The sequence below is a fragment of the Macaca thibetana genome, chromosome 1 (genome assembly GCF_024542745.1).
Source record: "Macaca thibetana thibetana isolate TM-01 chromosome 1, ASM2454274v1, whole genome shotgun sequence".
Classification (NCBI taxonomy): domain Eukaryota; kingdom Metazoa; phylum Chordata; class Mammalia; order Primates; family Cercopithecidae; genus Macaca; species Macaca thibetana.
In genome coordinates, this window is record NC_065578.1 from 134,677,535 (window position 1) to 134,691,342 (window position 13,808).

The 13,808-nt window shown below is 63.6% G+C and overlaps 1 protein-coding gene and 1 long non-coding RNA gene across 38 annotated transcripts in view; one reads left to right on the forward strand and one right to left on the reverse strand.

The window, feature by feature from the left end:
- Window positions 1-438: 438 nt before the first annotated feature.
- Window positions 439-13,808, reverse strand: part of OBSCN (obscurin, cytoskeletal calmodulin and titin-interacting RhoGEF) — a 166,909-nt gene continuing 153,539 nt past the window's right edge. For 33 of the 37 annotated variants that reach the window (XM_050757077.1, XM_050756959.1, XM_050756867.1 and 30 more), the window contains 24 exons: window positions 13,526-13,650; window positions 12,900-13,012; window positions 12,466-12,685; window positions 12,196-12,277; window positions 11,910-12,110; window positions 11,137-11,197; window positions 10,657-10,734; window positions 10,176-10,348; window positions 9,908-9,934; window positions 9,077-9,229; window positions 8,932-8,977; window positions 8,414-8,491; window positions 6,123-8,148; window positions 5,197-5,277; window positions 4,773-4,883; window positions 4,452-4,619; window positions 3,390-3,512; window positions 3,036-3,206; window positions 2,336-2,417; window positions 1,919-2,158; window positions 1,554-1,777; window positions 1,286-1,361; window positions 874-1,023; window positions 439-699 (listed from right to left, as the gene is read on the reverse strand). In XM_050757077.1, the coding sequence (XP_050613034.1) occupies window positions 522-699; window positions 874-1,023; window positions 1,286-1,361; window positions 1,554-1,777; window positions 1,919-2,158; window positions 2,336-2,417; window positions 3,036-3,206; window positions 3,390-3,512; window positions 4,452-4,619; window positions 4,773-4,883; window positions 5,197-5,277; window positions 6,123-8,148; window positions 8,414-8,491; window positions 8,932-8,977; window positions 9,077-9,229; window positions 9,908-9,934; window positions 10,176-10,348; window positions 10,657-10,734; window positions 11,137-11,197; window positions 11,910-12,110; window positions 12,196-12,277; window positions 12,466-12,685; window positions 12,900-13,012; window positions 13,526-13,650 (4,987 nt within the window). In that variant the 3' untranslated portion in view covers window positions 439-521. Of the gene's footprint in view, window positions 700-873; window positions 1,024-1,285; window positions 1,362-1,553; window positions 1,778-1,918; window positions 2,159-2,335; window positions 2,418-3,035; window positions 3,207-3,389; window positions 3,513-4,451; window positions 4,620-4,772; window positions 4,884-5,129; window positions 5,278-6,122; window positions 8,149-8,413; window positions 8,492-8,931; window positions 8,978-9,076; window positions 9,230-9,907; window positions 9,935-10,175; window positions 10,349-10,656; window positions 10,735-11,136; window positions 11,198-11,909; window positions 12,111-12,195; window positions 12,278-12,465; window positions 12,686-12,899; window positions 13,013-13,525; window positions 13,651-13,808 lie in introns of those variants that run through there. The other 4 variants (XM_050756820.1, XM_050756813.1, XM_050756967.1 and 1 more) reach the window with 2 other exon arrangements.
- On the forward strand, window positions 971-6,230 carry LOC126937004 (uncharacterized). The gene is made up of 3 exons (XR_007719625.1): window positions 971-980; window positions 2,750-2,846; window positions 6,187-6,230. It is a non-coding gene; the product is annotated as an uncharacterized LOC126937004 (long non-coding RNA).

Consider the following 13,808-nt stretch of genomic DNA (forward strand, 5'->3'; position numbering starts at 1 on the left):
AAATACTGGGTTTTCACCGAGGCCACGCGCCAGCGACTCTGAAGCCTTCTCTCCGCCAGCGGATCGTGGCCCGCGGCTCCCCGCCCTCGCTTGCACGCTTTGCCCAAGAACTCTTCCTGGGGCAGAGAAGTTCTGGAAACAAGCCGCTGGCCCGACGGCGGAGAAAGCGGGCTGCGGGGCTGGAGGTCAGCGTGATGGAAGAGAGGAAGGCGCACGGCGGGTGGAATAAACGCGCACGGGTGTGAGGATGGAGACGCCCCGCGGGGCTGAACGCGCGGAGCATGGGAGTGAGGGAGCGACCCCTAAGGACGCCTTCTAAGGGCCTCGCAGGCCCAGACACAGCTGGGCAGCCTGATCGGCGTCCCAGCCAGAAAGGCGGGGACAGAGCCCTCACTCCCTCCCCTTCCCAAAAGAAAATAATGCAAAGAGACGGAAGACTTCTCGCCCGGCTGTGCGTTTTTATTGGCGCGTCTGCAGCGAGCCACAGCGGGGAGACCGAGAGGTGCGGCCCCGAGCGACCCTCAGCGCACCTGGGCCAGGTTGTGCCTCTTGTACAGCAGCGCCCGTCTCTTCTCGCGATCGCGCACGAAGACGCGCAGTCGCGCGGTAGGGAAGGTCACGGGCGCGGGCCGCGAACACGCCGGGCCCTGCTCTGTCAGCCACGGGCACTGCAGGCAGCTGGACGCGCAGGGCCGGCCCCTGGAACCGACAAACAGCGCGTGGCCCAGCGGCTGGAGGGGTGTGGGGAAGGGGAGTGGAAAAGGGGAGAGGGACGGGGAGGGGAGAGGGCGGAGGGGAAAGGGAGTAGCGGGGCGGGGCGGGACGGAAGGAGGAGAGGGCGGGGAGAAGAAGGAGGAGAGGGGCGCGCCTTACCAGGGCTGGGCGCACAGAGTGCTGCGCAGGAAGGCCACGGCGCCCCCGGACAGCCCCGAGTAGCAGCGGCTCAGCCGGATCAGCCCCTTGCGCAGTCCTCTCTGCAGGTCGCGTGCACCCTCGCTGCTCACCGGGTACTCGGCGCTCAGCCTGCACAGGTGGCAGGTGCACAGGCCCTGAGGTCACCCTCCTCGGGTAGACCAGGGCGGAGGGGGAGGGGATGCAGGAGCACGGAGGTCACCCACGGGTGGCTGGAGCAGGGGCCGTGAGGTCACCCTCGGGTGGACGGGGATGCAGGGGCCGTGAGGGCATCCTCGGGTATGGGGGTGCAGGGGCCGTGAGGTCACCCTCGGGTGGAGGGAGGAGACTACCCAGCCCACCTAGTAACCCCCAGACAGGCTGGAGGACTCACATGATGAAGGCTGTCACACCGATGGCCCAGATGTCTGTCTGCGGAAGAGCCCCCTGGCCCTCCAGGAGCTCTGGAGCTGGGAGGGGCACATGTGGTTGGGCTCAGGTGGAGGGGCACAGGTGGGACAGGTGGAGGCACAGGTGTGTGGGCCAGGTGTGCGGCTGAGTGGGTGGCAGTGGAGCTGGGAGAGGGGACAGCACTGGAGGAGAGGGGGCTTCTTCCTGCCCCCCGCCCCAGGTGAGTTCCCCCCAACTGTCCACACACGTACCCATGGTCTCTAGGTAGTCCTTGAACTTCTCTGAGGGCAGCACCTTCTCCTGGCTGAGGCTCTGTGCATTGCCCAGGTCCACGACCTTGAGCAGGTTGTATTCGGTGATAATCATGTTCTCAGACCTCAGGTCCAGGTGCAGGATGTGCTGGGCGTGCAGGTATTGGGTGGCGCTCAGCATCTGCCACAGGTAGTCCTTCACCTCTGATTCTGAGTAGGAGGCCCTGGGGGGCAGAAGCTGCTCAGCCCAGGCTCCAGGGTGGGGGCCACCGGGCTGTGCAGAGGGGCCTGGTCCTCAGCCCCACCCCAGAGGCCTGCGTCCATCAGTCCATCAGCTCAACCATGCCACCCCAGGCCACCCTCACCTCTCAGCCAGGCAGGGGAGCAGCTCGGGCCCAGAGCACAGCTCCAAGATGAGCACCAGGTGCCGGGGGCTGAGGTAGGCTGCATGCAACTGGGCCAGGTGCGGGTGGCGCAGGCCCTTGAGGGCCTCGTATTCACGCAGCACTGCCGTCTTGTCCTTGGGGCGGTAGGGGATGATCTTGGCCGCCAGCGCCCGCCTGCTGGCCTTCTCCCAGCACTGCCGCACCACACTGAAGCGGCCCCTGCTCAAGGGGACAGCGGTCAGGCTGGTGGGTGATCCCCTCCCATTCCCCGATTCCCAACACTCAGAACAGCAGGAGCCCAGCTTAGCGAGAAGGTGAGTGTGGGGCCATGGGTGGCCAGCAAGGGGGGGTCCAGGCCCTGGCCCCACCCGCCTGCAGCCCCCGAGGCCCCTGCACCTCCGGATCTGTGTCTGGAATGCGAAGGTCTTTGTGCTGGGCAGGGGTTGGGCTGGCCGCCCCTGGCTCTCCTCCTCAGAGGCTGTGGGAGGAGGGGCAGGCCATAAGAGGGGGTGAAGAGGGCATCCCCACAGCCCCAGCTCTCCCCACCTCTCCCATCACCCTTTCCCAGGTACCCTGACAACTGGGGCTTTGAGCTCCTACACACTCCCACCTTTTGTTCCTCAGGTTCTGGGGGTATGGGCACAGGGAGGGGGTACAGCAAACAGTGAGAGCCAACCTGAGTGAGGGTGTGTATGAGGGCTGCAGGGGCATTTGAGAATGGACCACCCATAGCAATCATGCCCTCTCTGTCTGTCTTGAGCCCAGGACAGACATTACTAATCAACCCCAGCATTCCTCCACCAAAGCTAGAGGCAGCAAGGGGCAGTCACTATCAACACTCACTACCAACATTCAGCATGAAGCAGAATGGACTTGTGGGCTCGCCAACAAGTGTATGGAAGTGTAGGTGAGTGAAGGGGGGGCCTTGGGGGTGAGGTAGCCCCTAAAGTGTGTAGGCCTCGAATGCCAAGCCCAGGAGCAGGTCTCTCCCCAGAAGGAAGTGGACAGCTATGGAGACCCTGCACAGGAGGGAGCATAATCTGGGTCTTCCAGCTGCTGTTCCCACCCTCCAAGCCCTGAGTGTGGTGTGGCTCACCCAGGTGGCTGGGCCCTCCCAGGAGGACTTGCTCCGAGGGGCTGCTGTAGGGGCCCATTCCTGCCTTGCTGACACATGCCGTGCGGAAGGTGTAGGTGCCGCCCCGGGAGAGCTTGCTGGTCAGGTAGCAGCAGTCAAAGATGTCGGAGGCCAGTGTGGTCCAACTGCCACCTGGCCACACAGGAGCACGTGAGGGGCTACTGAGGCCTCTGCACACCACATCAGTGGGGGTGGAGAAACCCTTCCCTGAGGCCAACCACGGGCACAGAGCAGGCCAGGCACCTCCCCAAGGGCCCCTCGACATGGCCCCCATGAGGGGTGGCCGGAGCCTTGGGCGCAGGGGCCACCTCATACCTTCTAGGCTGCACTGCACAATGTAGGTCACAGGGCCATAGGATTCCACGGGCTTCCAGACCAGCAGAACCCCATCCGCGTACACCTCCCCAATATCCGGGCATGGCGAGGATGAGGGGCGCTCTGCAAGGCACTGCCCAATGGTCAGTGACTCCAGGGTGGGCACCCAGCCTCCAGGGGGCAATATCTGGCTGGCCCCTGCCTCACCCTGGCAGCTACCAGGGCTCTGGAGCCCACCCTCCCTGGTCCTGTTCATTCAGGGTCCAATCACAGTGAGGAATGGTAGGAGGGGCCTCTCCTGGCGAGGGGCTGGGGAGGTGTCTGCCCTGCCAGAACCCGCTCCTGGGCTGGCCCATTCACCGCGGTGTGACCAGAACCCTGTGCAGGGGCCCAGGCTCTGGTCAGAGGGGCCCTGGTGGGGCTGCTGGGCTTCACTGGGTTGCCCTACACAGGTTCAGGCAGGCTGGCCCACTCTGGTCATTGGGCCAGGGGTCCCAGAGCTAGACCTGTAGCCCCCATCCTGACTACCTCAGAAACATGCCCAGGGAACTGTGTTGTGCTTGGAACTCAACTTTGATTGAGATATGGAACTGGAAGCAGCCCACTCCTGCATGGGCTGGAGGGATGGGCGTGGAAGGAACATGGGAAGATGATGCAATGGGTCATGTGCCCAAGAAACTCAGTTCTCCTGGCAAGTGGCCAATGGGATGGGCTTTCTCCCTGGCAGGGAGCGTGGATGAACAGGCTTCCTTCCGAGCCCCGTAATGTCAGCAACTGCATCCGGCCGTCCTTCCCAAGGCTGGTTCCTTCTGCTGGAACCAGCTCAGGACCTCCCGCCAGCCCAGGGCAGCCCGTGTGGTCAGAACTCTGTTGACCTTCTCGGGCCTCCTGCAGCCCTGGCCGTGTGCGGTGCCTGGCCCCATAGGGATGTGGGCTGCTCAGGGTCGGGGAGCGGCCGCCTCAGCGGCCAATGCACGGGCCCGGAAGCATTCCACGGAGGATGAGGCTTCCCAGCACCCCTGGCCCAGCCTCCCTAGCCCACCCCCAGTGTGGCCCACGCACCTGCCTTCCGGAGGACGCCCGTGGTGGTCACTGTCCCCAGCGCATTGCTCGCGCTGCAGGTGTACACACCCAGGTCCTCAGCTGCCACCACCAGGATGGTCAGAAGCTGGAAGTTCTTGAGGGTGGTGGAGATGAGGACACGGCTGCTGCTCTCCAGGGGGGCTCCATCTGCAAAAGTACAGAGCAAGCCTCATGCCACAGCCAGGCCTCACACCTCTCCCTGGGCCTCAGTTTCCCTCTGGACAGCGAGGCATCCTGTGGGGCTGGCGATGGCCACTCACCCGATTTCACCAGCCCCCAGCCCCTGGAATAGCGTCTTACCTTTGCTCCAGGTGGCCTGGGCAGCTGGCTGGGCCGACACCTGGCAGGCCAGTGTCACTGACTGGCCCAGGACCACAGTTTCATCTGAGAGCTCCCTTAGGAATGTCGGCGCTGAGGAGGGAGGATGAGATCAGCCTTCAGGGGTGACCTCCAGGCCCCAGAGCATGGCCTGGACCCCGCAGTGGGGACACCAGGAGGAGCCCTGCCCCACCACCCACGACTCCCCACTCCCCAGACTGGCCCATCTGCACCACCACCTCCTCCTCCAGGAAGTCCTCCAAGACTGCTCAGCTCACCACACCCACCAGGACCCCTCATCGGTTCCCGCACCCCTGTGAGTGCAAGCCTGCTCCCCACCTGTCTGGCCATGCTGGTGGGACCCTGAGAGGCAATGGGGCCCGGTCTCTGTGTTGGGCCTGCTCACCTCGGTCCCAGCTCTTCAGACCTGACGGCCGGAAGGAAGCAAGGCCTGGCTTCTTCCTGGGGGGCCTCTCCTTCTCCAGACCTGCAGGAGGAAGGGGGCCGATGAAGATCATGGTCAGGAGGCCTGGCCCCTCTGGGTAGCACCAGCCGCCTCTGGCTGCAAGGACCCGGAGCAGCTGGGACAGGAAGCAACTGTGGTCGGCTGGCCCGCTGCCCACACCTCAGACTTCCAGGCCACAGAGGAAACACGAATATCAGGCACCCTCCCCACCTCCAGGCACGGGGTCAGGAGGGTCCAGGACCAGGGAGGATTATGTGGTTGGGGAGAACTATGGGGCTGTGAAGGGTTTTGGGGTTGGGAAGGGTTTTGGGGTCAGGGAAGGCCTGAGGTCAGGAGAGTCTGGGGTCAGGTAGGGCATGGAGTTGGGGAGGGTCTGGGGTAAGGTAGGGTCTGGGGTCAGAGAGGACTATGGGGTCAAGGAGGACTCAGGAGGATCTGGGGTTAGGAGGGTCTGCAGTCAGGCAGGATCTGGGGTTGGGAGAGTACAGCGTTGGGGTGTCTGGGGTCAGGGAGGGTCTGGGGCTGGTCGGGAGGACTCTGGGGTCAGGAAGGATTCTGGTTCAGGAAGACTCTGGCCCCTTCAAATGCTTTCCCCAGGGGCATACCACCTACAGCCTCCCCAGGCCTCCTCAGCTATGTTGGGTCCCAGGGCTGGGTCTCAGTTGCCCCGTGGGGAGGGTTGTCAGGGCTGGAGAGGTGACCCCAAGATTCAGAGACCTGAGGCAGGGACAGGAGGTGTGGGCAGCACCTGGACACCGGCGGGAGTGCCCCGGGGGCCTCCTGCCGTCACCTGGAGTGCAGTAGCCCCAGTTACAGAATGGGGGCCCCTGGACGTGAAGGATGCCTGGGGTGGGGTGGGGGTTCACCTTCCGGCCTGCCCTTCAGGATCCGGGAGATGTGCTCCACGGAGGCCTTCACTCTCTCACGCAGCCCCAGCTCCGCGGGCTCATCCAGTGGCAGGTGCCTCCCAGGGAAGTGGAAGAGGCTGCGTGACGGTGAGGACCACTTGCACTTCCTGCCCACGGCAGCCTCCGCCAACAGCGCATCCACGTCTTCTGGCTCCTCTGTGATCTCCAGGCCTGCGTGGGGGCCCATTTCACCTTGCCAGGGCCACATGGGCTCCGAGAACTCGGCCAGCTCCTCCTCAGCCATGGGGGAGGGTGGCTCTGGCTGAGGGGGCTTGGGGACTTTCCTGAAGATCATAAACTCGAATGGGAGGTACTTGATGTCGTACAGGTCCGAGAGGTTGAGGTAGGCGGGGTCCACCTCGGAAATGTCCAGGGATATTGTGTCAGCCCCCTCTGCATCACCTGACAGGTCCCGGATCTGCACCAGGGAGACCTGCCCGACGTCCTCCCATGGGGCGGGCTCTGGAGAGCTCCTAGAGGGAGCCCTGCTGACCTCAGGCACAGGCCTTGCACTGATCTGGGGCAGTGGGCTCTCAGCCCTGGCCTCCTCCTGCTCCTCTGAGGACTGGGACACAGCCCAGGCTATCCTGGCCCACATGGGTCCCTGCCCCAGCATGCCCCCCGCATCTCCACCAAAGGCAAAGGCGCCATAGCCAGCCACACCTGCGTAGCCCCCGCGACACCCCAGGGAGAACTTCCGCGTGGTCACCTGTTCCTGAGGCCGCTGCAGGGTGGGTGTGGAGTCGGACAGATCCTCAGCCTCCTGGGACCAGCCCTCAGCATCGAGGGAGGGGCCAGGCTCTGTGCCCACCCGGGAGGAGCCCACCCTGAGGGAGCTCACTTGGGAAGAGCTCGCCTGGGAGGCTGACCCTGGGGAACTGCAGGGGCCAGGTTTTGGCCTCCCAGGAAGAGAGATGTCTCCAGGCCCCATCTTAGAGTCTAGCGGGGGGCTTGCTTTGGCAGGAGCAGGGGGTACCTGGGGCTGTCCCAAGAAGGGGCTTGAGGGTACTAAGGGGGCCTCTTTGCAAGATCCTAGAGGGAAGGAGCCAGGAGGGCATGGGGCAACTGCTGAGTGGGGGCTGCAGCCCTCCTGGGGGGCAGAACCCTGCTTGGCATGACAGAAAGGGGCTGGCTGCCCCCAAGGGTGGTCCAGGGATGGACTCTCTGGCTGAGCAGTGCCTGGGGGGCCACCAGTGGATGGAAGCTGCTTGTAGCCCTGAGGGTGCCCCATGTCCCTCATAGGAGCTCCCCCGGAGGGGGCTGAAGGCAGTCGCTGTGCCTCACAGCAGGCCTCTGGGGAGCAGCGTTGGGTGCTCGGAGGGTCATGTTCTGTGTCCAGGGAGCGGCTGCGGCCAGGGGCCAAGTGGGTGCCAGAAGCAGGCAGCCGGAGGGCGGTCTCGAAGGAGGGGGCTTTGGTCAGGAGGGTGGCCTGCTCCTCCCTGGCAGCCTCCTCCTCCAGCATGCAGTGCTCCATCAGTGGCTCGCGCAGGCCAGGCAGCGCCCCCGCAATGTACCCGCCCTTCAGCAGGTGCCGCCGCCGGGCTGGGTGCCGCCTGCTCCCCGGGGCCAGGGCCCCATGCTCAGGGCTCTCACCCGCCTGCTGGTAGAACAGGCTGCGGATGACGCTGTGCCGGGGCACACAGCCCTGGGCGGCCGGTGGCCCAGCACCCTCAGGAGATGCAGGCAGAGCTGAGGCCTCGGCAGAGGGCACAGTGGCCTCGGCCTCCTCAGGCAGGCTGGCCGAGGGCCGCAGGAAGCCCCGGGGGTGCAGCAGTGGCGAGTGTGTAACCGGGGAGGGTGGCAGTGACTTAGCCCGGGCGAATGGGGCAAGCTCATTGTCAGAGGAGGAGGAGGAACTGGAGGAGCCACCAGTGTCCCTGCAGAGGTGCCGGGCCACACCGAGGGAGGGGCTGTCAGGAGGGCCCCGCAGCAGCTCAGGGATGGAGCGCATCACCAGGATGGACTTGTAGCTCATCAGGGAACGCTGGAACCGCATGGGGGCAGCAGGCGTCAGGTGGGGAGACCCAGGAGCTCTGGGGTCCTCTGCCCCCAGGGCACAGTCATTCCGCCTTCCTGCACCATGGGACTCTGTGCACCCATCCCCACTGTGCCCAGCAGATGACTCCCATCTCCTTTCAGCATGCTCAAAGGAGCCCAGCCCCACTTCCCTGCACTCCTAGGTGCGCAGCTGGCCCTGTGGGGCCTCAGTTTCCCCTTCACTGGTCCCTACTCAGATGGTCATGGCTCACCTGCCAGCGACTTCGGGCCAGGAGGAACTTGAGCTGCTTGGTGTTGATGAAGTGGGCCTCCTCCGCAGGCATGGATTTCTGGGAGACCAAGGTGGGCAGCCACATAGCAGGGAGACCATGGTGCCCTGATAGGGGCCCCTCCCATGATGGAAGCCCTGCTGGGCAGCCCCAGTCCTGGGATCCCCTGGATCCAGGACACCACAACCCTCACCCAAGATGTCCAGGTGGGGCAGATGGCAAAGGCCAGAGGTCAGAGGTGACAGCGACCCCCTGTCCCTGAGCTCCTCACAGTTCTCCCTGCCTCCTGCTGGGCGTTGGGGGCTGGGGCACTGAAACGTGGTTCCAGCTTGAGGTTCCCACAGCCCTCTCACTAAAGTACAGGGACAAACGTCCTCTGGGCTGGGCAGAGTCCAGGCCACAGCCACAGTTCTGTGCTCACACACCCTGTTGCCCAGAGGCCCTGCCCCTGTTGGCCTCAGGCTCCGCCTGCATTGTGTGGGGCTGACCCTGATACTCACCAGGAACCAGGGGTGGGAGAGGCACTGGGCTGCACTAGGCCGGGCCCTGCAGGGAGAGGAAGGCTCAGGAGGGGTCAGGTGGTCAGTTGCCCCCTGGGGCAGGGCTGACTGGCCCCGGGCAGGAGAAGCCTGGGTGCGCACTCACTGAGAGGCTCTCTGCAGCGTAGCCTTGATGAAGTCTTTGGCGTCTTCACTGAGGTGGGCAGCCATGGGGCTGCTCCATGACACGCGACCCTCCAGGATGTTTAGGAGGGTGGCACGGTCACTCTCGCCAGCAAATGGGGATGAGCAGGTCAGGCTGAAGGCAGAGGGAGGGTCCAGCCCTCAGATGAGGCCCTGACTGCGGATGGGCTCTTAGTCCCACTCCCATCTAGCTCTGAGAATCCCAGCAAGTTTCTCTGATTTGCCCAGAGAGATCCAGGCTCAGCTTGGAACAGGGACCCAGACCAAGCCTGGGGTATCTGGGCTCAAGTAGCAGAAGGGATATAGGGTCAGCTTGGGTGCGCACCAGCCTTAGTCTGAGATAGGGATCCAGGCTCAGGCTGGGGCAGGGATGTAGGGTCAGCCTGGGTGGGCACCAGCCTTAGTCTGAAATAGGGATCCAGTCTGGGGCAGGCATCAAGATCAGCCTGAATTAGGAATTAAGGATCAACTTGCTGAGGAGGTCCAGGCTGTCTATACCACCGTCATCCTCAGGGCAGCAGTGGCTGTTATGAGTGACTGCTGGACAACCCCCAGTCCTGCAGGGCAGTGGCTTGGCTGTCTCGTGACCCGGCACAGCCCTCTGATGACAGGGTGTTTGTGAGACCCTCTGGGCAGGAACCTCTTATCAGGGTTGGCTGACTGCCTGTTCCCAAGATAGTTGCCCCTTGGGTCTCGGGTCTCTGATCTGGGGAGCAGCCAGCGGTGCACATGCCCTCAGTGGGCCTACAAGGGAGGGGTCTTAGGTCAGCTGATGGAGCAGGGCTCTGCTCACCTGAGGTAGGAGATGACACCCATGGCCCTGCAAGACAAAACCACACATTGTGCGTCGCCCCAGGCCTGGCCCTCAGGTAAGAGGCACACACACAGGGAAGCGGGGAGCCCAGGTCTGTAGGAGGAGACGGGTTCAGGGAGGACCCCTTGGCTGACCAGTAGGCTGCCTGCTGCCTCCCTGGGGCAGAGGAGAGGGCCCAGCCATCTGTGGGGACCGGCTTCCCAGAGAAGCTGCAGACCCAGACCCGTTGGCCCAGCCACCCACTCACCAGATGTCGGAGGCCTCGCTCACAGGGTTCTGCTGGATGATTTCGGGGGAGACGAACTCAGGGGAGCCGTACTGGCTGAACTGCAGCTCTGCTGGGGTGATGTTCTGGGCAAAGCCGAAGTCGCAGATTTTAATGTCTTCCCGGGCAGGATGCACCATCAGGATGTTAGAGGGCTGTCGGGGAGAGTTGGGAGTGAGTGAGAGCCATGCCCTAAAGGGGTGACTCCTGGGGCTGGTGGGCCTGGTGGGGACACCCAGAGGCCCGGGGACAGGGTGAAGCAGTGGGGAGCACCTGGTGCAGCCATTTGGGGACAGCCTCTGCTCCACCAGAGCCACACCCCACTCGGAAGGGCTGCCTGGAGGTGGTGAGCTCCCTGTCCCTGGAGGCAAGCAAGCCCTCTCAGTGAAGCTGGGAGTGGTGAGCCTGCCCCACTGGCCTGCAGGTCCCAGGCTTTGGGGTGCAGCGATGAGGACATATTAACCTTTATGTCCAGGTGGAGAATGCCGTGGCTGTGCAGGTAGTGCAGCCCCTCCACCAGCTGCTGGATGTAGACCTTGACCTGTAGCAAGGGCTGCTGTTCAGGTGGGAGCCCAGCCCCAGCCTCCCTCTCCACTTCAAGTCCGGCCTCCTCCTGGCTTCGGCAGCTGATATGCAAAGCCCTCCTGCATCCTGTGTGCCCCTAAGCCAGGAGATCCCTCAAAGGTGGGGAGGATACGATGGACTTGTGACCCTCAGTGGGGGAGGGGTGGGCAGGGCTGGTCAGCTGGCCAAGTGAGGCGGGGTGGCAGGCCGTGTAGAGCCTGACTGAGGGGTCAACACGCCCTGGAGGCCATGGGGAGCCCCAGAGGCTCCTGAGCTAGAGAGGGCTGTGGCTGGGACTGTATCTGCAGGGACCTGGTGTCTGAGAGGGGTCTGGGGTAGGGTGCGTGGCTGGGGCAGTGGCAGGCGGCGGCCCAGTCACCTCGGCCTCTGTCACCACACCCTTCCTGAACAGGCGGTCCAGCAGCTCCTCGGATGAGCACCTGGGATCCCATCAAGGAAAAACAGGCTTGGGAGGCTGAAACCTGCCTGCCCCCAGAAACCCACACTCACAATGAGGTGGCCAGGACTACGGGTACATCTGATCTCTGGGGGCAGCAGGGGGTGATGCTCAGGGTTGAGGAGAGTGGAGTGGGGACCCCTCTGAACCCCAGATGGCATGCAGCCCTGAAAAGGGAGGGGCTGCAGGCTGACGCTGGGGACTGAGGGCAGTCACTGCACTGGCACAGTGGGAGGGGGCATCCTGTCCCCTCTGTACAGAGCCCATCCAGCACCCTCTCCCTGCAGAGAGGACACCGACTTGGGGCAGTGGGGCATGTGTCCGGCTGACACCGTCAAGAGCACCAGAGGACAGAGGAGACCTCCAAGACAAGGCCACGTGGGTGGCAGGGTGTGCCCCAGAGTAGCCAGGCCAAGCAGCTCCTTCCTCTCTAAGAGGCCATCTACAGAGTGGGAGCGGACCCCCACCATCCTTGCTGAGGGCATCAGGTCATCAGGGCCAGCTAGCCACCAGTACCCCCTGGGGACTCCAGTCACTGCCCCGTGGAACAGAAGACTCCCCACCCAAATTCCCGGCTGAGTGGCTGTCGCCACCACCCAGCCAGGCAGGGGACACCAAGCACATGGCTCCTCGGAGCCCTGGCCTGGCCCTGCATGCCCCTCCTCAAGCCCTCTCAGGGGCTGAGGGCAGGATACAGCTCCAGGATGAGGATGAGGGTCTTGCGGGTCTCAAACTGGTCCAGCAGCCCCGTGACCAGCGGGTGGCTCAGCGTGGCCAGGATGTCTCGCTCCCTGTATGCCTGGGCCCGAGTTCTGCTCCGTAGGGGGATGAACTTGGCAGCACACAAGATCTTGTTTCCTTTGTGCTGCACTCTTTTCACGAAGCCAAACACACCCCTAGGAAAGACGGAGTGAGGAGAGCCCAGGTGGCCTGAGGAAAGGAGCCATCTGGCTGTCCAGGGGAAAGGGGGCTAGGTGCTACCTTCCAATCTCCTCCTTGACCTCATAGAAGGAGTGCAGCTTTCTCCGGTGGCTTTGCTTCTCTGAGTCCGGCTCATTGTCCCCTAAGGAATGGGAAACAGCTGGTATGGGCAAAGGTGACCACCCTGATCCCCACGGAACCCAGTGCTGTGGTGTTAATGGGAGCTGCTTCCTGGACCCAAGACTATGGGACCACACCCACCCAGGGACCACACCCACCCAGGTACCACCAATGGGAAGAGAGGTTGCCCCATGGAGACAAGACCTGTACCTGGCCAGCCCAGCTGCAGAGCCTGGGCCCAGGAGGGGTCGACCAACTCACCGCCAAGCACCAACAGCTCTGCCTTGCAGAGCACCTGGCCACCAGCGTTTTGGGCCAGGCAGGTGTAAACACCGGCATCCTTCGAGGCCACATGCCTCAGCACCAGGGAGTATGTGGTGCCTTCTTGCTGCTGGCTAAGCCGGGTGCTGTCCACCAGCTGGACGCTGTCCTGGAGGCACAGGATCAGCAGGGCTGCCATCAGCCCACTCTGGGGGACCCCATCACCCCCCCCTTCACTGAGCAGTGCTTCCGACACCTGCTGTGTGTCCAGTCTGGAGGGGATGTGGGAGGAAGTGCACAGTGTGGACTGCACCCATCTCCCGTGGGTCCCCCAGATCCTGGGGCCATTCCCGAATCTCGCTCACCTGGACCTGCACACCTACCTTGTACCAGGTCACCGAGGGCTGTGGGTCGCCCTCAATGACAGCCTTGAATTGGGCCATTGTGCCTGTCTGTGCCTGCACATCCTCGATGGTTACCTGCATGGATGGGGGCCCTGGGAGGGCAGGGAGGGAACCATGGAAACCACCTCCCCAGCCACACAACCCTGGGTGCCAGCCACAGCCCACCATGCCTGGGTGGTTGTTGAGGCCCTGAGATACACTGTGGGCAACTGAACGCCCCCCACAGCCCAAGCAACAGCACCCCATCCTGACTGCCCAGGCTTCTGACAGTTATGGGTGCTCCTTCAATGGAACCACTGCCTCTCCCACTCTGACCTCAGCTGGCCAGGTGATCAGGAGGAGTTGGTGGGGCCAGTGGAGCTCACTAACTTGGCTGTCGTTCTCAGGGACAGGATCCTATTAACACCAAGTTCACTGCCACTTGCGTCTCCCCAGTGGAGGGTTCTGGCCCCTCTGAAGGGACACAGTGAGTAGAATGTGGGCGTCCCAGGCTGGGGCAGGGCTGAGACAGGCTGGGTGGCCTCTGCAGATGTGCAAATACCCCCCAGCCCTGGACAGGGGGTATGGGGATCACACTTATAACCCAGCTGGGCCCAACCCCGTACTTGCGGTGTGTGTGTCGATGGCCTGGTATGTGTAGGTCCTCTGTGTGGTCTCCGTGACCACGTGGCTATGGACGTCCCAGAGCAGCTCCCCTGTGCCTGCCCCAGGCCTGGCTGCACCCTCCATCCTGGGGTTAGGAAGTGAGGTGAGGCTCTGCCGGGCCCCCACACGTTCTGAGCAGCCAGGCCTCCCGATGAGATAGGGTATCCCTGCTCATCACTACTAGGAAGGGGCTGCAGCAAAGCCTCTCTGGGATGAGATGTACAGACGGGTGCCCAGCCCTTA